Below are 24,907 nucleotides of genomic sequence, written 5' to 3' on the forward strand. Positions count from 1 at the left end.
ACTGCTTTTGAGACAATACACTGCAGCTGCTTTTGGCAAAGCTGATAAATGGTTTTGATTCTGACTAGGCCAAACCAGGGACAGGAGACAGACGTTCTATTCTTAATCAGAGTAAGCTGAGGCATATGGAGTACATTCTAGCCTAAAATTAGTACTGTTCATTACAGTTTATTTGTATTTGCAAATTAGAACAGTACATTCTAGACAACACCCCCCTGTAGCACTGGCTATTTGTCTGTTAGATGCTGTGAAAAGGAACATCATCGTTCATTTGCTTCATTTCTCTAATCTGCAGGTCCGCATTGAGGAACTTGAAGAAGAACTGGAGGCAGAGAGAGCCATGAGAGCGAAGGTAACCTCCTCTACTCTGTAACAGCAGTCCCACACCTATGAGTTTATATTTCACGTCTGATTTTCCGCTCCAGCTACTTGGCCGCACTTTTCATTCACTCTGTAATAGAACTATCACTCACGCTCAGGAGCATTACTCTGGGTTCTGTTGATGTTGTTTTTTTTTTCTTTCAAACACTATGAAAACAAAACCCCGCTCTCCTGGAACCTCACCTTCGACCTCACCCAGGGGTGATTGATTGCATATATGCGCTTTTTTGAAAGTACCTGCAAGTAATTACAAGAAAATGTAAAACCTCTCTCCATTACAACGGAAATCATGTACAGTACTCTCACTTTGGGCTGCACCTAAACAGCTGCAAAGTGTGGAAATCAGACAAAGCCTGACATTTAAGATGGATGGACGTATTTGAGTGTTTTCTTTCGATTAAATTGTAACACTAATTGAAACATCTGAAAGTCAACTCTTATAGAAGGTGGCCATTCCATTTTTGCTTTTCTAAAGTTCCTAATCCGTAGCAGATTTGAGGGCTATCCGGTGTCACTGGGGTGGTTATGGAAGACAGGTTGTGTCAGATGCCGTGTGGAAGGAAGACGTCTGGCATGAGTTTGGGCTCTCCTCGCGCTCAGAGGTACTGGCGTTAGTAGGCGTTCTGACAGAAGGGTACGGTTAGGGAGTGTTCCTAATGATTTGCACCTGGAATAATAAAGCCGGCATGTTTTAAATCAGTGGACAGGACATCCTCTAACAGACCCGCTTCACGTCAATCCGAATTTCCCCCCAAGCCTTCTGAGTGCCACTTAGCTGGACGGAAGGGTGGATGTGATTTTGGTGGAGCATTCCTTTTGAGGTTCTGGTCCATGTGATTGCGTCACACAATTCCTGCAGATGATTCAGGAGCAGTTTCATGCTGCAAATCTCCTATTCTTGGGCAAATTGTAAATTCAAAGGGACGCACATGGTCAGCAACTGCACTTTTCCACTCTTCACATGTCCAGTTTTGGTGAAGCTGTGCCTACATGCAGCCTCAGCGTTCTGTGTTAGACTGATAGATGTGGAACCTGACATGGCTTTGAGTTGCTGTAGCCCTTCCACCTCAGGGTTGGGTGCATCCAGAGTGACTGTCTGAGCCACTGCAGCCTTTCTATCAGCTGGAACCAGTCTGGCCGTCTCTCTGTTGACCTCTCTCATCAACAAGGCATTTCTGTCTGCTGACTTTTGTGCTGAAAATCCTAGATGATCAAGGTTTATAGAAATAATGAAACCAGGCCTTCTGACACCAATAATCATGCCACGCTAAAAATATTCTCATGGATGATGTGAGCATTACTAAAGAGGCTGAACACCATTGCTGACACTATATTGGTTGATTGCATTAATGAGTAGGTGTTCAGTTGTCACAAAAAAAGTTCTTGCTTAGTGTACGTTGTTAAGAAATGTTAAGTATCATTTATGAGGTGCCATTTTTATTAGTGCATTACTGAGTATGACTCTATTTATAGCTGTAAGTAAGACATGACACTCCCATGGTTACAGGATGTGCATCAGATTGTTAAAAAGAGTGACATGCCTCTGGGCTGTGTGAGTGTGTCTCCAAGCTGGGTGGCATTGTTAATGATCCCTGCTTCTTTCTCTGAGGATAATCCAGAGTGGAGTGTGAAGAGTCATGCACATACATGCACACCTTTATCTCCCTGTGCCTTAAGCCTGCCTCGGCACACACACACTTTCCACTCTCTCAGGACCTAGCCAAGCACATCTGAGCCACACACACAGTCCTGCCATTGTTTTCACTTCACAGATAGAATCATGAGGGCCAGACACGTAGACATAGGCATAGTTGTTTAAGCATCCGATGACCTACATATGTAGTTATTATCTACATACTTGTACTATGCACCCAGTTACTAGGGGGGTGGGGGGTGCATGTGGCAATTTATCATTTTCATGATTCTAAGCTATAAAAAACATGCTACTGTCCTAATTAAGTGATATATGTTTACATTTGGAGGAGAGGTATTAATCTTACATTGCTCTTATATTTGTTGACCTTAATTGTGTGGTTATTATATATATTATTATATATTATGAATCACACATATTGATTTTTGCAGGGCAAAATTTTTTTTGTTTTTTGAGAATTAAGCAGGTTATTTTGGTATTTTACCTTTTCATTTCATACATGTAAATGTTCTCTGTTCAGCAGACTGGACTGAAATACTCCATATAATCACCAGTGGCAACCAAAGTTAGTCCTAGGGAACCCTGACTCTGCACTATATTCCATAACACCATCTAACAACATTCTTAAAATGTGGGGTCTGGGAACCCTCAGAGGTTGCTGACATATAGCCAGGGGTCCCGGACGCCAATGTCAACTTTGATATGAGCCAAAAGAAACATGACATGAGATATGCCTCTACATAACTACACTCATCACTCTGTCAGTCAGTTAACCATATAATATCAAGTATAATGACCACTACACAAGTTTGGCTTCATTAAAAACTGAGACATCAGAACAAAATGTAATCAGTCTCAAGGTTCTAGCAAATAAGACATAGAAGTAAATCTGTTTACAGAGCACCTGACTGCAATCTCAATTGTGTCTGGACAGTATTAACAGCTATTAACAGAATACTGATGTGAAATAAATGATCAATAATTTTTGCAGGTACTTATTTTTGCTTAATGTGCAGTTCAATCAAATAAATCTGTAGGAGACCTTGGAATTATTTTCCCACAGGAAAGAGTCTCTCACTCCCCTGAGAGCTTAATTAGTTAATAAGTGAGATCAGATGCACTAGCAGAGTGAATGCCCAAAATGTGCATAGTGTGGGGTCCCTAGGACTGGCTTAGGAACCCTTGCCTTTTGTGAATGGGTGGGCGTTAACTGTTGTAGGTTAAATAAGTGAAGATTGAGGCCTGTCGCGTCACTAAGACTGTACAACTATGGGTGGTGGGGGTGGGGATGCTCATGGGTGCACCTACTTCTAGGGGCTGGAAGGATCCACGGCTGTCCTGGGAAAGGGGAGCACAGCCAGACCTTTTTGGGGAAACATTGTTAGTGTAAACAGTCTGTATTTGTGTGAATGATCTTTAGGGAGCAGAACCTATATCTGTGTGGTGTGTTTATTTTACAATGATGTAAAAGAGCTTGACAGAGTGACCTCCAGAGGTTAACTGGGAGTCCAGCAGAAGTCAGTGCCACGACTACAGAATTGTTTACTGCCACTTAAAGTTCTCAAGCTTGTAATTATTGTTTGTCCTACTGGAGTGGGTCACCTAAGATAATCAGCACCTGAGGCATCTTTTTTCACACTTGGAGTAAATTGACTCGTGATTATGTTGTGTTTAGGACCCAAAGGAAAATTCTATTGACTAAATACAATTCTGGGTAGGACTAACTCAGACATGTGGTTCTTTTAAGAATTGCTTTAAATTCATATAACCATTAAGTTGTTAGGCATGCCATATGGTGGCAGGAATCAGCAAGTCAAATTTGTGCAATTTTTGCTTGCTATAGCACTGCCCCTACAACTATCCATTATTTTTTTTACACTTGTTGTTTCACTTTTGCTGCTTTAAAAAAAAAAAAAGAAAAAAGAACATCTATGCAGTTTCATTACAGTAATTTTAGTTTTCCAGGGTTGAACAAACCAGTGCTTCCACTTAATGGTCTACATTGTCTTTGATAGCATTTTTGCTACAGGCATTACCCATTGGAATTATACTGGTATTATCTGACTTGTTTTTTGGAATAATTGGAGGATCAGGAATTCATCCCCCCTCTTTCCCTCTTCCTGGTCTTGACTACCTGGTGAAATACACATTGATTGACAGACGAGTAAAGTGCAGTGACTTTTGATGCAGTGATGCATTGGTCCACTGTGCTGTGCAGCTTATGACTGCCCTGATGTCAACAGGTCATGAACAGGCATTGATCTTGTCCAGGCCTGCAGAATGAATCCCCTGTGAATCCTGGGTGTCAACTGAAACTCACCCAAGCTGTTTTCACTTTATCAGCACTGGTTTAAGACCTGAAGGTTGCGCGGGTCAGCGCACCAGCCACCGTCTTCCACTTTGACTGCCCTGCCATGAAACTCCACACCAACATAACAGACAGAGCTGCTGTACCTTATCAATGTGCTGTGAGCGCTGGACTGAATTAATTACCAGCCATTTTCCATTAGTTGACCCAGTTCAGCTGGCATTTACAAGGGCTCTTAAACAGCTTTAAAATAAGTAAGGAGGTGGTCTCATTTTTAAGATATGCTTTCATGTAATGCAGAACGAGACGTTTTCTTGTTTTTTTACTTAATGACCATATGTTACGCACTGCTAAATTCGGCCTGTAGTGTTTAATTAGAGTTTTGCCGCATGCTTGGAAAATAAATATTAATGTGCAGGATTAGGTGCAGATCCGAGGTGTTTGTCTGGGGGCTGCTGGATTTGCAATAGTTCAGTGAACGTGAGGGTTGGTGTTGTTTTCTGATAGTATTTTGATGGTATTGCTACATATTGTGATTTGGAATATAGAGTATTAAAACACCACAAATTTAGGGTGGGAATCTCTAGGTACCTTACAATTCGATTCGACCATGATTCTGAGGGCTATGATGCGATCAGAAAAGAATCATAAAACTATTATCAATGCATCCATAATGAATTTACTTTCATTATCTTTTATTAATAAAACAAATGGAAGCAATGTGGCAAGTCAACAGGAAGGATTTGCAATGGGGCTGCAATGAAAAAAACTAGTAACACGCCTTACCCTCACTAGTATTTGAGTTGGGTGGAAGTTTTGACATTGCTTGCTTGATGGTTCTTTGGTTGGCAACCAGAGCCGAAACGATTCCATACGGTGGCTTTTAATGCACAGGGTGCCGGTCAGATTTGTCGCTTGTGCAGCCATCTTGTGTCCCTGTTATGAGCACACCACAGGCTGTCTGAGTGCTGCACTTCCACACTTCCCAAGTTTCGCAGTTATCATGTTATCAACATTGTTATCAATTCCAATCTAAGAATTCAAGAATCAACTCCCCCTCCACCCCATACAAAAAATGTAGATATACTACTAAAAAACTACATGTGGTAATGAAAGAAAATTACAGTAATAAAAATAATACATTAAAATATTTATCTGGGAAGTATTTAGAACAAATAAAAATAAACTAATAAACAGTGTATTGTGATTTAATGTGTGGGATTGTTTTAGCCTAATTCCTCAAAAAGCCTATGGCCCATGCTATTACAAACCTCTAATGCCAAAAAATACCCCCCCCCCCTTCAGTTTGTACAGACGTTCATGTAGTGACTGAGTAATACACCCTTAGTGTGTAATTAACCTTTCTGCATTAAGGGGTTAACCATTTCCAAATCTCCCCTGAATAAAGGCCAGTATTCACAGTTCCCTTCCAACACTTATCGAATCAGTCTTTCAGGTGAGCTGCTGAAGAAACTGAACAAATCCATACAATGAGTTCATAGAGAAGCAACACACCTTCTTCTACCCGTGCTTCTCTGACCAACAAACCAAACAAAAACTTTACTGATAATCACTCATTTGGACTTATACTGACTACTGACTACTGACTACTGGATTTATGTGCCTTTTAGGTTTATTCTAATGTTCTAGGTTTTCCACATGTACAATACACTGTAAATATGTGAACATTAGTGAGCAGAGCAGTGTGACATGATTAATAATTGTCTTGAATCATTTTGACTAAGAAGATTTATTTTTGTTGGATTACATAAATTTCTTGATTTGTTAAAACACCCTGAGCCCTGTGTTATTGGGCTCATTTGCATACTGTAGCCCTCTCTGACCTCATCATTCTAAAGCCCAATTTTGTGAAAACAGTCAGCAAACAATATGCTGTGAAGCCTTAGTTCATAAGCATCCATTTAAAACATCTAACATGTAAACATTAATGCTGAAGTTACAGTATTATGCCTGAACCACTAAACAAAATAGGAGTGATGTCTCTTGATTTGATTACTAGGCTTCTGATCAATGTGTTGAGAGTTTCCTGAAATTGCAATCATCAAAATAATACAGAAGAATGTACATGCTGATATACATCTGCATTCTATACATAACGTTTCCCTGTGACACAGCTTGATCATGACCATAATGGTCTGGCCTTCTGTGTGAAAAGTGTTTGTGTGATTTTTACCCTCACTCTGCACTTCCCATGTTGGGATGAGCACTTCATCCCTGAGTAAGCACAGCGGAGGCATTCCTGTGGCTTTAACCCCCCTCAAAGCACACACAGTGTTACGACGAGGCCCTAATGACATCCTCACATCTGTCACCAGGCGCACTTTAACTGTGCCTGTGCCGGATCATCTCCGCTGCATGTCCCTCAATAACCATAATCCTGCCCCTCTGGAATCTCTCTCTCTCCCTCTCCCTCTCCCACAGACTTGATGTCATTGGCATGTCTGTGGTGCTGCCTAAGGTGTTTGTCAAAGTGCTTAAAATCCTTAAAAATATCCCAGTGTCTCAAACACACATTCACACATAACTGTTCTCCTCAGTCTCTACTTAATCCACCACTGGCCTTTGATTGCACAAACAGTTCTTATGGTGTGAGACCCTTTAAGGAGTAAGGATGGAAAGAGAACTGAATAGTGATACCAATGAAAAACATGACACATTGAATTTACCTGATTCAAATGTGCACATGATTTAACTTCATATATAGATTATTTTACGCCACCGTTTTGTCTTAATGGCAGTTTACAAACTTTTAACATCACTATGTTTCTGTTTCTGTGAATCCATTAGGTTTGCTCCTGCTCACAAAATGTTTGTCTTCTCTCAAAAGGTGGAGAAGCAACGGGCTGACCTGACCCGAGAACTGGATGACCTGACAGACCGACTAGAGGAGGCAGGAGGCGCTACAGCCTCTCAGGTAGGCGCATAGGCCCTGTTTACACTTGGCATTAAAGGAATACTGCAGTATTTTTCAAGCTATTCTCGGTCTGCTGTATTATACAATACATTAGTTGTAAAGCCAATAAACAGTTGCTGCAACTTAATGCATTGTGAAAACTGTATTCAAAGTATTTACTGATTATTTTGTAGTGGATACTGAATACTGATACTGAATTCTCAGTATGGATACTGAATAATATATAATAGTTACTGAATAATTCATAGTGGATACTGAATAACTATAAAAAAATATATTTTTTTATAGTGGATAACTGAACAATTCCTAATATTCACTGAATAATGCTGTTTAATTTAAAACAGTTACTGAATACTAAAGAAACAAAAAAAATATTTAAAATAAGATTATGATTTAAGGACCAATTAGGCTTAATCTTCAGGTATAGACCACTTCTTTCTTCTGGTTCATTTTAAATACAGAAACAGATATTTTGAACCCAAACTAGTTCTAGTTCGGGCTGGGGCTCAAGTCCGACTTCCCTACCAGTTACAAGATAATCAATCAGCCTCTGTTTGATGCCCAACTCCTCTGTAAATGTATCTTCATTGGTTGGTTTTAGCCCAACTGTAAACAACACCATAGTTCAATAAAGCACAGTTCAACACCCATCTTCCTGCATGCTGTTCTTCTCACATGGTCTCTGTGTGTGTGTGTGTAGATGGAGATGAATAAGAAGCGTGAAGCAGAGCTGCAGAGAGTGAGGCGGGAGCTGGAGGAGTCCTCAGTGCAGGCTGAAACCGTAGCTGCAGCTTTGCGAAAGCGCCATGGTGATGCTCTGGCTGAGCTGAGTGAGCAGTGTGAGGGCCTGCAAAGGACTCGGGCCAAACTGGAGAAGGACAAGCAGAACCTGCGGCTGGAGGTGGATGACCTGGCAGCCTCGCTGGACACCCTGCAGAAGGCCAAGGTCAGTTTTGAAAAGCATGACCTGGAACGTGTTCAAGGAATATTGATTGTAAATATATCGTTTAAAAAATAACTTCCCATAACTCCCATACTACTCCCATATTCAAATACTCCTATATTCATTTTTAACAAGATATATTCTTAACAATGTCTCAATGTTTATATTGTCTATTAAAGATGTGATTCATATTACATAGCAAGTTTAATGTAATTGCATAATAGCATACTTATGTACACATTTAATGATGTCATTACATATTTAACCATGTAAAGTCAAATAATGAAAAGAACTGCAAAAATATGACAGAAACACAAAACAACCTTTCAACCTTTCATACAAACTCAAATCTGTGTGGAAAGGTCTCAATCAGGCTTGCACACAGCAATTTTACTCCATTTCTGTCAGATTGTAGGGGGATCGGGCATAAACAGCCCTTTTCAAGACCAGCCACATATTCTCTATTGAATTGAGGTCTTGGCATTGACTCATCACTCCAGAACATTCACATATTCGCCATATGCTTTGATTCTTTCTGCATGTCTTGCTGCGAAAATGAATCTTCTCCGAATTTTCTCTTGATGACTGATTCAGATTTTCCTCCAGGATTTCGCTATATTTTGTTATATTCACTTTGCGATATTTACCGCTAACACAAGTCTTTTAAGGGCTGAGAAGCATCCCCATAGCCTGATGCTGCCACCACCATGTTTCACAGTGGAGCTGGTGTGTTTGTGGTGATTATGGTGTCTAGTCTGATGGCCAAAAGCTTCATCAGACCAAAGAACTTTCTTCCAGTTGACCTTGGAGTCACCTGAGGAGGTGAATTCTCTTTGCCGCTCTCCCATAAAGCTCTGACTAATGAAGAACCCAGGCAGCAATTGTCATATGAAGTCTCTCCTATCTCAGCCGCTGAAGCTTTTAACTCATTGAGAGTAGTGTATATTGGTGGCCACCCTCACTAGTCTCCGTCTTGCATGGTTACTCAGCTTATGAGGACTGCCTGCTCTTAGACCCATGCTATATCCCTTCCTTTTTTTAATGATGGATTTAACTGAACTTCAGAGGATGTTCAGTGACAATGACTTTACATTAAGGTTTGCATTTTCATTTCAACAATAAAGGGATTTTTTTGTTGTTCTTGTAAAAAAGCCACATTATACTGAGCATTTTTCCATTTATAAAAGCAATAAAAAAGGGAAAGCATCTAAGGGGATTGATACTTTTTATAGGCAGTGTAAATGTTTTATGAATGCTCATATAAGTTTATTTCAGTTGCAATGAAAGGCTTGCATATGTTTAATGTAGCTTCATGAATGCCTTCCTTCAGTAAATTTTTAACAGGATAATTAATATAAAATTATGACATGCATTAAGCTGGCAATACAGGGTCTGCAACTTCTAAAGATTACCAACACTTTCTCTTCTCAGCAGAAAATCTAAAAAGGAATCTTCCTCATAACAAATCCAAATGGATGGTTTTGGACCTAATCTCTCTCTGTCTAACCTGCTGTAAGACAGCCGAGTAGTGATGGAGGACAATAGCATTCTGTGTCTGATCCCAGCCTAAGCCTCAGTCTCATTAACTTTGTGCGGCAAGAAAAGGTCAGGCAGTCCCAGCAGACGGGCATTCCAAGCACATTGATCAAAGCTAACATCGCGCTTTATGATTATGTGCAATGCCAGGCGTCCACTGACACACAGCTGAGGAAACTGGAGGACTTGCTGTCTGAGGCCAACTCCAGGAATGAAGACATGCAGAAAGCCCTTACTGAGGTGACTGTGGTAAAGAACAGGCTGACAGGTAAGAGAAATAGTACAGGGAAAGGAATGTCTGTGATTTAGATGGTTTAAACTGTGCAATGCTTTGGCTAGAGTGGCCAGCTTAATGTGCTGAAGCAGCAGCCCATTGGCTTTTAAGTATAGTATGAGACAGTGGGTTTTCGGTTCTGTTGTGAGTACAGAGCAATGCGTCAGATTATTCTTCATGATTAATGACGGTGTGACACAGATGTGATAGATGAAGATTAGGTTGAAAAATGCAAAAGTTCTCCTTTAAGCACATAAATAATACATTCAACATTTGCTTATATGTCATAAGTAGACGTTAATGCTTTGTAGAGGTATTCATGTAAACAACAAATGAGTGTCTGTGTAGAATTCATAGCAAGCAGGTCATGTATGTTGTAAATATTTTATGTAGGCCCCTAAGGAGGTACCTTCTACTATATTCTACTGTCTGTCACTGTTAACGTCTTATCTTATTAAATGTTATTAATATGAGAGAAGGATAATCTTCTGTTTGGGTCAGTTGAGTTAAGGACTTCTTCAGTTTTCCAAGTCAGTAACAGGAGCTCTTTGCACTCCCATCCTGCAGCTGACAATAATGAAGTGAGCAGGCAGATGGAGGAGGCCGAGAACAAGTGCAGCCAGATGAGCCGCTCTAAAAGTCTGCTGATAGCTCAACACGAGGAGCTGAAGAAGCAGTTTGATGAGGAGGTCAAGGTATGTTTTTTAATCCCCTTGAAGTATTTAGACTCTGAGACGTACCCAGTAAATATTTTTAATGGACAATAATTTAGGAAAGGAACAGTTCTGGTTAACCAATGACACCATGAAATTTGAAATAAGCTACAAAGCTTGTAAAAACTACTAAGGGCATTAAAGGTTTAGATGTTTATATACATTCATAATAAATGCCCTCCTTCTTCATTATTCTAGCCACTTTTTGCAATGTAACCACTTCCACTGGCTGTCCAGTATGCTACCACCACCATGCTTAATAGTTAGTTTTTGGTATTTGGAGATGCATGTTTTTTATTGGACAGTGATCCTAACACCGGTTTGGTATTTGACACTGTAAATCATACTTTAAATTAAATACAATTTCTTTGTACAGTACTTCTAACACCCCTGTTTGTACTGATTTTAGCAGCAGTCCGTCACAAGACTCTATGCACAGTCCCTTACTGTCTGTATTGTTGCGTATGGGCCTTGTAAACTCTTTGTAGGGCATAATAAAGGCGCAACAGCATTGTTTGGGACATTATAACTTAGTAACTTTATGATATATGTGTGTATGTGTGTGACAGAGTAAATCGGCGCTGAGCAGCACACTGACGACAGTGCGGCAAGAGTGTGAGGTGCTGAAGGAGCAGCTGGAGGAGGAGCAAGAGAGCAAACTAGAGCTGCAGCGCCTCGTGTCCAAACTCAACAGCGACGTCACACACTGGCGGAGCCGCCATGAGGCTGACGCCATCCAGCACGGCGACGAACTGGAGGAGGCCAAGTACAAAACACACACCATCTCACATAGATACACAACTGGATATAATGTACATTAAAACACCTATATCTGTAGTAAGCTCTTTTACTAGTAGCACAGTCAGAAAAATAAGATGGTGAAGGACCATATTTGATACATGCTAATGTGTTGGATGCTAAGGTTTTTGAACCCCTTACTGCTGGGTTGAGAACATTCCACCAACCAAAAATGTCCAATCATGTCAAAAACAGGCTACAGATGAAGGGCTAGAGTAGAGGTCACAACCCTCCTTATGCAGAGCTAACCCACTTATTCAGCTATTAAAAAAAGATTGGGTTGGAGCTAAAGTCTTCAGAAAGGTAGGAGGATTGGTGACCACTGGGCTGGAGGATGGCTAACATAAACTGTGCATGGAAACAGATGAGATGTCCAAGCATGTTGCGTTTCCACATATATGCTTAAGAAGTCTCTGGATGGTGTGTGTTTGCAGGAAGAAGCTGTCAGCCCGGCTGCAGGAGGCTGAGGAGGCAGTGGAGGCCACACAGGCCAAGTGCTCCAGCCTGGAGAAGACCAAGCAGAGACTGCAGGGAGAGGTGGAGGAGCTCTGTGTGGACCTGGAGAAGGTAAAGAGCACCATCCAATTGACATGTTGATGTGATTTTAACATGATAAGGAAGTATTTGGAATCTGATGTAGGTTCACCATAAACACAAGTTCTGTAACCGGTTTGGCACTGTGTTTGTTAAATGACTGTTAAAGTTGACTGTATGCTTCTGCTTATGATGCTACAGGCGAACAACGCGGCAGCGGTGCTAGATAAGAAGCAGCGCATGCTGGACAAGCAGCTGGGCGACTGGAGGCAGAAGTGTGAGGAGCTGGTGGCTGAGGTGGAGAGCTGTCAGAAGGAGAGCAGGCAACATGCTACTGAGCTTTTCAAACTCAAAACAGCTTACGAAGAGGCCATGGAACAGAGCGACGCTCTACGCAGGGAGAACAAAGCCTTCCAGGGTAAAATACGTAAACACACACACACACACACATTCTCACAGGCTTAGTCTTTTAACCGTTAAAGAAACAGCATGAGCAAACATGCTAGTGTAGTGTAACTACCACATTACTTTAATTGCCATAATACTAATTAGTAGCTGTACACTGTACACTTTACCTTGTTCTATATAGTGGGACCCTCTTTGGTGACACACTATATGGACAAACGTAATGGGACACCTGCTCATTCATTGTTTCGTCTGAAACCAAGAGTAGTAAAGAAGAGTTTATCCTGCTTCTTTTTGGAGTAACTGTCTCTACTGTCCAGGATAGGCTTTCTACCAGATTATGGAACATTGTTCTGAGGATTTGATTGCATTCAGCAACAAGCGAGTTAGTGACGATGTTGGATAAGCACCACCCCACCTCATCGCCAACTCCCCAGCTCATCCCAAAAGTATTGGATGGAGCACCATCCATCATTCCAGAGAACACAGCTCCAGTGCTCCACAGTTCAGTGCTAGTACTCTAGCCCACACCTGGCATTAGGCATGGTGCCAATAGGTTTATGTTTAATTGCTCCAGAGCGTCAGTAATTCTCTTTAGGGATTAGACAAGCTGTGAGTGTGTGTGTGGGTGTGTGTGCATTTGCACATCAGTGTCAGTAGTGAGTGCAACTAGCTGAATGCATTCACTAGAAGAATGTCCACAAACGTTAGGACATATTTGTAAAAGATTTTATGTGGAACCATCTGCAAAAGGATTTGAGTTGTTATAGGTAGGAGTTTTCATAACCATAGTTCTTAAAGTGAGGTTCCCCTAGTACTCCCAGGAGTCTCTGATTTGTTGCCAGGGGTGCCATAAACCATTATAAACTTTGACATAAGCCATATGCGAAACATATAATATATGCCACAAAATTATGCCCATCAATCCACTAAAACTACATTACAAATACACCGATGATGTAATTTTGTGAAAGTGGACCAAACTAAAATGTCTTTTTTTCTAACTGGTTGCTGTAGGTCAAATGAAAGATGCATGATGCAGCTGTTCTGCAGACTGATAGCCCAAACTCATGCAAACGTATGAGTCACTTAACCCACATGAGCACTAATTACAATACAACTGAGCTAGCATTATGACAGATTGAGACCACACAATGTCAATCTTAATCTTTCCTTTTTATGACTGCGGTTCTAAGGAAAAGCTATAATTAGTCGAAGTACAGAGGTTGGAGCCAAGATCGAAAACAAGCTGACTCCATAAGATTTCTCAGTGAATGCAGGGCATGGCGTGAAGTACTGGGCCAGGTTTACACACAAACAATAATGTGGTCCAGTATTCATCCTGTGGTTTTATTGCACGGCCTGTGGAGACCACTGTGTATTTCTACAGAATAATGCTGTCATTGCAGAGGAAATTGCTGATCTCACTGACCAGCTTTCGGATGGGGGCAAGAGCGTCCATGAGCTTCAGAAAATGAAAAAGAAGATTGAGATGGAAAAAGAAGAACTGCAAGCCTCACTGGAGGAGTCTGAAGCGGCTTTAGAGGTACGGAATGGAAAGAAAATCAGTTCTGACCTTTATGGAATAATTGCTAAGTTATACCACAAGGTGGGGCAACTAGGTAGGAGTGTCTAATAGAGGGGACAGTGATTGGACACAGTGTTTAAAAACTCTGATCTACTCATACTACAGTGCTGAGAATGACCCACTAACCAAATAATAGCTGCTGTGTGGTGGTCCTGTGGGGTACCTGACCACTGAATAACAAGGTGAAAGAAGGCTAACTAAGTATGCAGAGAAACAGATGGACTAAAGTGTGTAATTACAGAGTGTTCCTACATGGTATGTCGAGCTGATATAATGGACAGTGAGTGTAGAGCGGCCGGTGTATATATTGTATGTACAGTGGTGTTGGAAAGTTTAGCTACATACTCTCATTGTGGATATCAATGTCATGGCAGTGTTAGCTGACCACATGTACAAAGAAAAAGCCTTCTGGAAGAAAGTTTTATGGTCAGATGAAGTTAACATTGAGTTGTTTGGTCACATTGACCAGAGATATGTTTGGAGGAGTAAAGGTAAGGCATTGAACCCCGAGAACACTGTACCAGCTGTTAAGCATGGTGGTGGTAGTATCATGCACTGGGGCTGTTTTGCTGCTGGTACATTGCACAAAGCGAATGGAATAGTGAAGAAGGCACTGAAGCGTTGAAGCATAGATAGTTTTCAAACAGGACAGTGACACCAAACACATGTATGTATATATATATATATATATATATATATAACAGCGGTAGAATTGTATTGATCTTTAGAAGAACAAAGAACTGGATATTAAGATCTGTCTATGTTTATGTTACAAAAACAAGACAACTATTATTTATTTAATGACGTCATGTCAAGCACGTTGAACAAATGTTACAACCCGTCTATTAAATCTATTAAAAAACACGCTGGCAGCGGTGGGATTCGAACCCACGCCCCCGAAGAGACTGGAGCCTTAATCCAGCGCCTTAGACCGCTCGGCCACGCTACCATACCTGTTGGTAGGGTTCAAGAGTAAGTCTGAACAAGCAGCATGTGATGTTACTGAAACCGTAACTGTGATCTCAGACGTTTGTGTAGTTGTCTGGTGTATAGTAGTGACACCAAACACACATTAGCGGTGTGAATGTACTTCTGACCACAACTGTATATATGCAACTTTAGAGATACCAACCTGTAGTAACCATACTAGAACAGCATTTATGAACTTTTTTCAACAGATCGATGAAGTGTTGCCACTTATGTGAAAGGACTGAGAGGCCACACAGAATTAGTACTGGCCAATTACACTTCAAGATTGTAATCACTGATAAAACGTCTCCTGGGGCCTGCTGGTATTTAACCCCTGAGGGTGACTAGTGCTGACACAATGAGGGGGCATGAGATCTACCTATGTAGGGATTTTTCCCAACACCAGATGGGTCAGCTTTTGCCAGGAGGTCTTCAGCTGACATGCCATGGAGTCTTAGTCTAAAAATGAAAAGGCTGCCGTCAAGCTCGGGTTTCTCTGGTGCATGTGTTTTTGTCAGGTGGTGAAATGGGGTCTTGGTGCTGGATTGTTGTTAAAGAATGGGGAGAGTAACACCTCATGGTGTGTGAGCTTGTGTATTTGACCTCCAAGCTGTGCTGTTATGTTGGGTGATTGATGTAGATGCTTGTCTTTAGAGCTGACAGACTTACTAAGCAAAGCTGATGGCAGTGGTGATGGATGATGTTCCAAGGGGCGGATGGTGGATGGTGGGTTCCTCTGGTTTCATTTCATGCTGAGTGTAATAAGCCTTGCAGTCTTAAGGGGTTAAGACTGCATAAACACAGACTGGATTGTGGGATTGGATTTGGTCCTTTATCTGTTTAAAAGTGCTTGGGTTTTATAGGACGTTAAATGCAAAGACACTGGAACCCTGTTTCATTAAGCATTAGTAATGTGTTCTTCACATTATTATTCACATGATGGAATACAATTGAACAAGGGATTTTTATAGACACGCAAGTAATTTATTTCACTTTGTGCCATATGACAAAGCCAATGTCTCACAACTACGTCTTGAAAGCATTATTGAGTCAGGTCTTCCAAATAAAAACTCTAACCAAAAAAAGAAATGTTTATTGCATCTTTAATTTTTTCTTTATAAAGTGGGGTGTATATATACACGCATGGCAACATTACAACCCATCTATTAAAGCCATTAAAAGCACTTTGGCAGCGGTGGGATTCGAACCCACGCCCCCGAAGAGACTGGAGCCTTAATCCAGCGCCTTAGACCGCTCAGCCACGCTACCTTCTGACAGCTAAGGAACAAGTCTCCCAGGATCACTATTAGCTATTAAATACCATGCCCTACACCTGGTCAGGTAGAGGCAGCTTTGTACGAGCACGTCCAAACAACTAAGCCTAAACAGTCAGTTAAAGATATTAACATGGAACAGCAACAACATTGGTCACTATGGGTCATGCAGTGTTTCTTAGTAATCAAAAACCACCTGGCAGCGGTGGGATTCGAACCCACGCCTCCAGAGAGACTGGAGCCTAAATCCAGCGCCTTAGACCGCTCGGCCACGCTACCATTGTGAATGTCCGTTGGAGATTTATCCTTAAAAGCAACCGATATTCTGTGGCTAGATCACAGCGTGTTCGCTCACACATGTTTTGTTGCTTAGACACACACACACACATTATATATATATATGTATGTGTGTGTGTGTGTGTATGTATGTGCGCGCATATATATATATATATATATATATATATATATATATATATATATATATATATATATATACACACACACACATGCATACATACACAGGGGTAGAATTGTATTGATTTTTAGAAGAACAAAGAACTGGATATTAAGATCTGTCAATGTTTCATGTTACAAAAACAAGACTATTACTATTATTTATTTAATGACGTCACGTCAAGCTCGTTAAACAAATGTTACAACCCGTCTATTAAATCTATTAAAAACCGTGCTGGCAGCGGTGGGATTCGAACCCACGCCCCCGAAGAGACTGGAGCCTTAATCCAGCGCCTTAGACCGCTCGGCCACGCTACCACACCTGTTGGTGGCTTTCAAGAGTGCTTGCATAAGCAGAACAAGCAAGTGATGTAACAAACCGTAACTGTGATCTGAGGCGTTTGTATGGTTAGCTGTATTTTTGTACTTTCAAACAAGAGATTTTCTGTTTTGTCTCGACACATTTACCATAAACTGCAAATGCATTATGATCAACGATCCTTACAGGAGTTTTATTAGGACTATTAAAACACACACTAGCATGAGTCAACAAAGCTTACATCTGTTTACTTTGCGTTCACTTAAACTGATTGAAATGATCTATTTCTATCTATCTATTTAACATCTATTAAAGCCATTAAAAACACTTTGGCAGCGGTGGGATTCGAACCCACGCCCCCGAAGAGACTGGAGCCTTAATCCAGCGCCTTAGACCGCTCGGCCACGCTACCTCGTGTCGAGCCCATTCACACAACTAATCCTGAACAGTCAGTTACAGACATTAACATGGAACAGCAACAACATTGGTGACTATGGGTCACGATGAAAAATATTTCATAAAAAATTAAATATGATCGATATCTGAAGTAAAAAGGAAGAACAACATTACGCTGGATTTTACCAGCCACTCTGGGTTACAGAGAGCCCATTAGCTGATATTGACGTTATAGATAACCAATAGGAGCAGTGGCTGAACTCGGGAATTAAATGGATGTTCTGTGCTTTAATAACACTTGGTGTTTCTCAGTAAGCGCAGATCTTCAGCTTCCAACTGAAGCAATCAAAAACCACCTGGCAGCGGTGGGATTCGAACCCACGCCTCCAGAGAGACTGGAGCCTAAATCCAGCGCCTTAGACCGCTCGGCCACGCTACCGTTGTGAACGCGCCTCGGAGATCTATCGTTAAGATAGACAGATATGCTGTGGCTAAATCACAGCGTGTACGCTCACACACGTGCGAAATCAGTCATATTTGTGTGTGTGTGTGTGTGTGTGTGTGTGTGTGTGTGTGTGTGTGTGTGTGTCCGTCCCCTCAGGCTGAGGAGACCAAGGTGCTCCGGCTGCAGCTGGAGCTCTCTCAGGCTAAAGCAGACATGGAGCGCAGGCTGCAGGAGAAGGAGGAGGAGCTGGATGCTGCCAGGTTAAGATTTCATCCATGTTTTCCATTAAACCTATGAACAAAACCTAGAAACTCACAGGAACCTTTTCTGAACCTAACTTTTCTGAATTCCTCTCTTCTTGCTTTTCACACACGTCCATTAAGCTCACAGGTAAGTAACACTGCTTCTTCACTTCTGACCTGATGTTCTTCTTCTCAACCTTTCTGACTAATGTGGGACACACGTGCTCCTAAACCTGTGGCTCGAAACCCTGAACTAAGCTGTAAAGCAGGGGCGGGCAGCAGGCCCTGGAGTTTTGTGCTGTTCCTGCGCAGGCACACCTGATTCAGCTCACTTCCTAATTACCAGGTTTAGTCGATGTGTTGGAGCAGAGCAACCAGCAAACTGCGCGGAGCCCAGAAACTGAAGGTTTTTATTGTTTGTATTCAGGAAAAGCCACCAGAGGGCAGTAGAGTCCCTGCAGGCCAGCCTGGACGTGGAGGTGAAGGGCCGAACAGAAGGAGCCCGTCTGAAGAAGAAGATGGAGAGTGATCTAAATGACCTGGAGCTGCAGGTGGACCTGCTCAACAAGAACAATGCAGAGCTGATGAAGACTGTGAAAAAGATGCAACAGCAGACTAAGGTTTTTCTACCCTGTGACTCTTCACTACAGAAGCTGATACAGAATACCATGAGTTCATTGGTGCTGTACTTTTCTGTAGGCCAACTGTTGTCTTATTCAGATCAAAACATATTTTTCTAGTGATCTCAAGATAATTATCAAAGCTTATCTCGAGAAAACAACATTTGTTGTTTTCTTGGCAAAACGCTTGTTATCCCGACTTGATATCATAAGAAAGTCATGTTGTGATCCTGAGATAATGGTACAGAAAATTATAGCTAATTACCTTACAGTATTGAAGTCCAGAAAGGTCTTTTAAGACTGTTTGTATGAGAGATTCAGATGTCTAGATTGAACAAGAGGTGTTTCTTAACATACATAAATATAAATAAATCAACAGGGATAAGATTGTATTGATCTTAAAAAGAACAAAGAACTGGATATTAAGATCTGACGATGTTTTATGTTACAAAAACAAGACAACTATTATTTATTTAATTGACATCATGTCAAGCACGTTGAACAAATGTTACAACCCATCTATTACATCTGTTAAAAATCATGTTGGCAGCGGTGGGATTCGAACCCACGCCCCCAAAGAGACTGGAGCCTTAATCCAGCGCCTTAGACCGCTCGGCCACGCTACCACACCTGTTCGGAGCTTTCGAGACTGAGTCTGAACAAGCAACAAGTGATGTAACTGAAACAGTCTAACTGTGATCGGAGACATTTTTATTGTTAGCTGTATTTTTGTACTTTCAAACGAGAGAATAATTGCAAATGCATTATGATCAACAATCCTTACAGGAGTTTTATTAAGACCATTAAAACACACATTAGCATGAGTCAACAAAGCTTACATCTGTTTACTTTGCGTTTACTTAAACTGATTGAAAATATGCCAGCCATGGGCGGCAAACGTTACAACCCATCTATTAAAGCCATTAAAAACACTTTGGCAGCGGTGTTGCGCAGTTCTCACAAGCGGTATCCTGCCCACTTCTACAGAGTTTCATGCTACAGTTAGCAGCGTACTGAGCCCCGAGTAGCAACGACAGCAATGCTGTCTATTAAATCTATTAAAAACCATGCTGGCAGCGGTGGGATTCGAACCCACGTCCCCGAAGAGACTGGAGCCTTAATCCAGCGCCTTAGACCGCTTGGCCACGCTACCACACCTGTTGGCAGTTTTCAAGAGTGAGTCTGAACAAGCAGCAAGTGATGTAACTGAAACCGTAACTGTGATCTAAGGAGTTTGTATGGTTAGCTGTATTTTTGTACTTTCAAACAAGAGATTTTCTGTTTTGTCTCGACACATTTACCATAAACTGCAAATGCATTATGATCAACGATCCTTACAGGAGTTTTATTAAGACCATTAAAACACACATTAGCATGAGTCAGCAAAGCTTACATCTGTTTACTTTGTGTTCACTTAAACTGATGGAAATTATGCCAGCCATGGGCGGCAAACGTTACAACCCATCTATTAAAGCCATTAAAAACACTTTGGCAGCGGTGGGATTCGAACCCACGCCCCCGAAGAGACTGGAGCCTTAATCCAGCGCCTTAGACCGCTCGGCCACGCTACCATACCTATTGACAGCTTTTAAGAGTGAGTCTGAACAAGCAGCAAGTGATGTAACTGAAACAGTCTAACTGTGATCTGAGGCGTTTGTATAGTCTTACAGACACGTCTTAACATACAGTATCAAACGTTTTGACAGATTTGATTAAGAAAAAAAAAAAGCTAAAACCATTTTCTTAGTGATTTTAGATGAAAGTGTTTGATGTAGTATGTAAATATTAAAGTTTCATATCACAACTTTCCCTCCTTAGGTTATACTCTTCTACAGTCATTGGTTCATATGATCCATAAAGAAAATCCAAGCTGCAGAAGCAGCCTGTACTTGATCCGAAAACCAAGATATAAACCTAGATATTTAATTTCATCCCTAGTTTCTGTTTTTAGCAATTCCAGTTCTTGGGTGCTGTGCTAGCCCTGCAGTAATCATGACTACCATATGTAGTGTACCATATGTAATGTCCTAGCTGCTGTATAAAGAGCTGTACTGACTCGAAGTTCTGACTTTACGTACGGGAAGTGGAGAAAGGAAGGCCGATTGGAGGGCAGTACACATCCTTTATTCAGAAATACAGAAAAATGTAAGATATGGGCTTTTTAAAGACATATGCTCCAAATGTGTTTGTAAGGCAAATCTGAGTAGTGCAGTCTTTTCTCTCTGTTCAATGCATTTATTTGCAAAGTTAGTCAAAATAGAAGATATTTTAAAGACTCCCCCAGCAGTTGTCATCACCCAGCAGGCACTCAGAATATGTGGAACATCATCTATAGGTCTGTGAGTAAAAGACACAGTAAAAGTAAAAAAAAATCCCTGGAGGCTCCTCGTGAAGCTGCTGGAGAGAATGCCAAGAGTGTGTAGAGCTGCATCAGTGCACAGCTGGGCTACTTTGAAGCATCTAAAAGATATTTTGAAATTGTATAGCATATTTTCAGCACTGCATAATTTGAACTCCTCAAAACCTTTGACCGGTGCTGTCTGTGAGCTCCTGGAGTGAGTACCAGACAGCGATTTTACCTTGCAGGCTCGTAGAGTTGTGACTAGCTCTTCTTGCTTCTTGTCTCCTGTGTAGGACTTGCAGGTGCAGTTGGAGGAGGAGACGCGAGTGCAGGAGGAGCTGAGAGAGGAGCACGCTCTCCTGGAGCGACGGTGCACTCTGCTGGTCACTGAGGGCGAGGAGAGTCGTGCTGGACTGGAGGCCGCAGAGAGGGCCCGCAAAGCCTTGGAGACCGAGCTCCAAGAGACCAGCGAGAAATACAACGATATCAACAACCAGGTACCGTTACAGGCTAAAGCTCACCTTTTTTCACATATTGGGGTCAGTTATGATCAGTGGGCAGTTTCTGGATACAAAGGCAGTGTTGGATATTTTTTGGATGGTGGACTGCATGATTTCCACCCAACAGAGATGCATGTGTAAAAAGCTGCTAAGACTAAAACACTGTTTGCCACAGTACCACAAACACACACTACTGCCACGACACTACCATGTTTACCATATTGGTGTCACGGCTGACATAGCTGTCGAGTGTCACATGGTGCATGTGAAGACGCACCGACATCTGATTAGTTATCCAGTGGTGCAGCCATTGTACTTGAGTCAGCAGTAATAGTCATATAATCATATTAATATACAATAGAATAGTGGCATTAGAAATGAATTGAATTTTAAAGCAAAAAATGTATTTAAATATTATTATTTTTATCTTTAACAGCAGCTTGAAGTTTTAAGGTTTGTGGAGCCAAAATTCATGGTTGGTGATGTTCTTAATTAAATTGCAGATGCTGTGATACAGCTTCAAAATGCTAACATTTGACTCTAACTCCATGCAGATGTGCAATTGTTAAATGTTTTACTATTCATCTGGCTATTATTATTATTATTATTATTATTATTATTATGCTTTCATGTTTATAAAGCACTTTAAATTCCTGTATGCATAAAATGAATATACCTGCCTTGCCTTGTATTTAAAACACACAACGTGTGGTCTTAATGGATTTAGATTTGAATAAATTAGAATTTTTAATTAATCTTGCAGTACCACTCCTTTCCACTAGTAGTCAGTGATTCGCCCTCCAAAATATGTGAGGCCTTCTCCAGAGTACACACCCTTCATACTCTATGTCTTATGGTGGTCGCTTGCCTTTCCATTGACAGACAGGGTTGAAGTTGGCTGTCTGTTTTGGGCATAGCAACAGATAAGCTCCAGTCAGTATTTGTAAGCCAACAAAGTGAACCTATATGATAAAATATACAGCATAAAATAACCACTGAGGGTGGGTACAAGGTGTATATCTCAAATAAAGTGTCTCTTAAGATACTTGCTTTTCTTGCTCCTGGGCTCACCATACAGTCGGGAAGTGTAATTTGTGCTTTGAGCCACCACATAAGGACACGTTTTTCTGGACTGAGAGTGGAAACTGGACTTTCACTGGAAGTTACTGGATTTTGCACAAATGTGTCTCGGGTTACACAGTGTTGCACAGTTCTCACAAGCGGTATCCTGCCTATTTCTACAGAGTTTCATGCTACAGTTAGCAGCGTTCTGAGCCCTAAGTAGCAACGACAGCAATGCTATTTTCCCTAATACAAGTCAGCAACCCAAACAGATATTCTCTGGCAAGATCACAGCGTCCTAAATCAGTCATTTTTTGCTTATACATACAAAGAACTGGATATCAAGATCTGTCGATGTTTTATGTTATAAAAAGAAGACAACTATTATTTATTTAATGACGTCATGTCAAGCACGCTGAACAAATGTTACAACCCGTCTATTAAAATTCACACTGGCAGCGGTGGGATTTGAACCCACGCCCCCGAAGAGACTGGAGCCTTAATCCAGCGCCTTAGACCGCTCGGCCACGCTACCACATGTTGAGCATGGCCAAACAACTACACATGAACAGTCAGTTACAGACATTAACATGGAACAGCAACAAAATTGGTGACTATGGGTCATGATGAAAAATATTTCATAAAAAATTAAATATGTGATCGATATCTGAAGTAAAAAGGAAGAACAACATCAGGTTGGATTTTACCAGCCACTCTGGGTTACAGAGAGCCCATTAGCTGATATTGGGATTTTATAGATAAGCAATAGGAGCAGTGGCTGAACTCGTGAATTAAATGGATGTCCTGTGCTTTAATAACACATAATAAACAGTGTTTCTCAATAAGCGCAAAAAACACCTGGCAGCGGTGGGATTCGAACCCACGCCCCCGAAGAGACTGGAGCCTTAATCCAGCGCCTTAGACCGCTCGGCCACGCTACCACACCTGTAGGTGGCTTTCAAGAGTGAGTCTGAACAAGCAGCAAGTGATGTAACTGAAACAGTCTAACTGTGATCTGAGGCGTTTGTATGGTTAGCTGTATTTTTGGTCCTTTCAAACAAGAGATTCTGTTTTGTCTTGACACATTTACCATAAACTGCAAATGCATTATGATCAACGATCCTTACAGGAGTTTTATTAAGACCATTAAAACACACATTAGCATGAGTCATCAAAGCTTACATCTGTTTACTTTGTGTTCACTTAAACTGATGGAAATTATGCCAGCCACGGGCGGCAAACGTTACAACCCATCTATTAAAGCCATTAAAAAGACTTTGGCAGCGGTGGGATTCGAACCCACGCCCCCGAAGAGACTGGAGCCTTAATCCAGCGCCTTAGACCGCTCGGCCACGCTACCATACCTATTAACAGCTTTTAAGAGTGAGTCTGAACAAGCAGCAAGTGATGTAACTGAAACAGTCTAACTGTGATCTGAGGCGTTTGTATAGTCTTACAGACACGTCTTAACATACAGTATCAAACGTTTTGACAGATTTGATTAAGAAAAAAAAAAAGCTAAAACCATTTTCTTAGTGATTTTAGATGAAAGTGTTTGATGTAGTATGTAAATATTAAAGTTTCATATCATAACTTTCCCTCCTTAGGTTATACTCTTCTACAGTCATTGGTTCATACGATCCATAAAGAAAATCCAAGCTGCAGAAGCAGCCTGTACTTGATCCGAAAACCAAGATATAAACCTAGATATTTAATTTCATCCCTAGTTTCTGTTTTTAGCAATTCCAGTTCTTGGGTGCTGTGCTAGCCCTGCAGTAATCATGATTACCATATGAGACGCAAGCGACTTCCTAGCTGCTGTATACTCCGAGATTTTCTGTTTTGTCTCGACAAATTTACCATAAACTGCAAACGCATTATGACCAACAATCCTTACAGGAGTTTTATTAGGACTATTAAAACACACACTAGCATGAGTCAACAAAGCTTACATCTGTTTACTTTGCATTTACTTAAACTGATTGAAATGATCTATTTCTATCCATCTATCTAACATCTATTAAAGCCATTAAAAAGACTTTGGCAGCGGTGGGATTCGAACCCACGCCCCCGAAGAGACTGGAGCCTTAATCCAGCGCCTTAGACCGCTCGGCCACGCTACCACTTGTTAAGCATCGCCAAACAACTAAGCATGAACAGTCAGTTACAGACATTAACATGGAACAGCAACAACATTGGTGACTATGGGTCACGATG

The 24,907-nt window shown here is 41.2% G+C and overlaps 1 protein-coding gene and 13 non-coding genes across 14 annotated transcripts in view; 1 reads left to right on the plus strand and 13 right to left on the minus strand.

The window, feature by feature from the left end:
* Positions 1–24,907, plus strand: part of LOC140544423 (putative uncharacterized protein MYH16) — a 50,075-nt gene that overhangs the window by 22,603 nt on the left and 2,565 nt on the right. Inside the window, exons 7-18 of the mRNA XM_072667945.1 lie at positions 296–352; positions 7,192–7,278; positions 7,979–8,224; positions 9,908–10,025; positions 10,599–10,726; positions 11,314–11,510; positions 11,977–12,109; positions 12,278–12,494; positions 13,891–14,027; positions 18,082–18,185; positions 18,595–18,787; positions 21,422–21,625. Coding sequence (XP_072524046.1) covers positions 296–352; positions 7,192–7,278; positions 7,979–8,224; positions 9,908–10,025; positions 10,599–10,726; positions 11,314–11,510; positions 11,977–12,109; positions 12,278–12,494; positions 13,891–14,027; positions 18,082–18,185; positions 18,595–18,787; positions 21,422–21,625 — 1,821 coding nt within the window. The remainder of the gene's footprint in view (positions 1–295; positions 353–7,191; positions 7,279–7,978; positions 8,225–9,907; positions 10,026–10,598; positions 10,727–11,313; positions 11,511–11,976; positions 12,110–12,277; positions 12,495–13,890; positions 14,028–18,081; positions 18,186–18,594; positions 18,788–21,421; positions 21,626–24,907) is intronic.
* trnal-aag (transfer RNA leucine (anticodon AAG)) lies at positions 14,937–15,018 on the minus strand. Its single transcript has one exon. It is a non-coding gene; the product is annotated as a tRNA-Leu (tRNA).
* Positions 16,226–16,307, minus strand: trnal-aag (transfer RNA leucine (anticodon AAG)). Its single transcript has one exon. It is a non-coding gene; the product is annotated as a tRNA-Leu (tRNA).
* trnal-uag (transfer RNA leucine (anticodon UAG)) lies at positions 16,510–16,591 on the minus strand. The gene has a single exon. It is a non-coding gene; the product is annotated as a tRNA-Leu (tRNA).
* Positions 17,002–17,083, minus strand: trnal-aag (transfer RNA leucine (anticodon AAG)). Its single transcript has one exon. It is a non-coding gene; the product is annotated as a tRNA-Leu (tRNA).
* trnal-aag (transfer RNA leucine (anticodon AAG)) lies at positions 17,415–17,496 on the minus strand. The gene has a single exon. It is a non-coding gene; the product is annotated as a tRNA-Leu (tRNA).
* trnal-uag (transfer RNA leucine (anticodon UAG)) lies at positions 17,838–17,919 on the minus strand. The gene has a single exon. It is a non-coding gene; the product is annotated as a tRNA-Leu (tRNA).
* On the minus strand, positions 19,332–19,413 carry trnal-aag (transfer RNA leucine (anticodon AAG)). Its single transcript has one exon. It is a non-coding gene; the product is annotated as a tRNA-Leu (tRNA).
* Positions 19,859–19,940, minus strand: trnal-aag (transfer RNA leucine (anticodon AAG)). Its single transcript has one exon. It is a non-coding gene; the product is annotated as a tRNA-Leu (tRNA).
* trnal-aag (transfer RNA leucine (anticodon AAG)) lies at positions 20,277–20,358 on the minus strand. The gene has a single exon. It is a non-coding gene; the product is annotated as a tRNA-Leu (tRNA).
* trnal-aag (transfer RNA leucine (anticodon AAG)) lies at positions 23,144–23,225 on the minus strand. Its single transcript has one exon. It is a non-coding gene; the product is annotated as a tRNA-Leu (tRNA).
* On the minus strand, positions 23,550–23,631 carry trnal-aag (transfer RNA leucine (anticodon AAG)). Its single transcript has one exon. It is a non-coding gene; the product is annotated as a tRNA-Leu (tRNA).
* trnal-aag (transfer RNA leucine (anticodon AAG)) lies at positions 23,969–24,050 on the minus strand. The gene has a single exon. It is a non-coding gene; the product is annotated as a tRNA-Leu (tRNA).
* trnal-aag (transfer RNA leucine (anticodon AAG)) lies at positions 24,732–24,813 on the minus strand. Its single transcript has one exon. It is a non-coding gene; the product is annotated as a tRNA-Leu (tRNA).

The sequence above is a fragment of the Salminus brasiliensis genome, chromosome 22, assembly GCF_030463535.1.
Source record: "Salminus brasiliensis chromosome 22, fSalBra1.hap2, whole genome shotgun sequence".
NCBI lineage: Eukaryota > Metazoa > Chordata > Actinopteri > Characiformes > Bryconidae > Salminus > Salminus brasiliensis.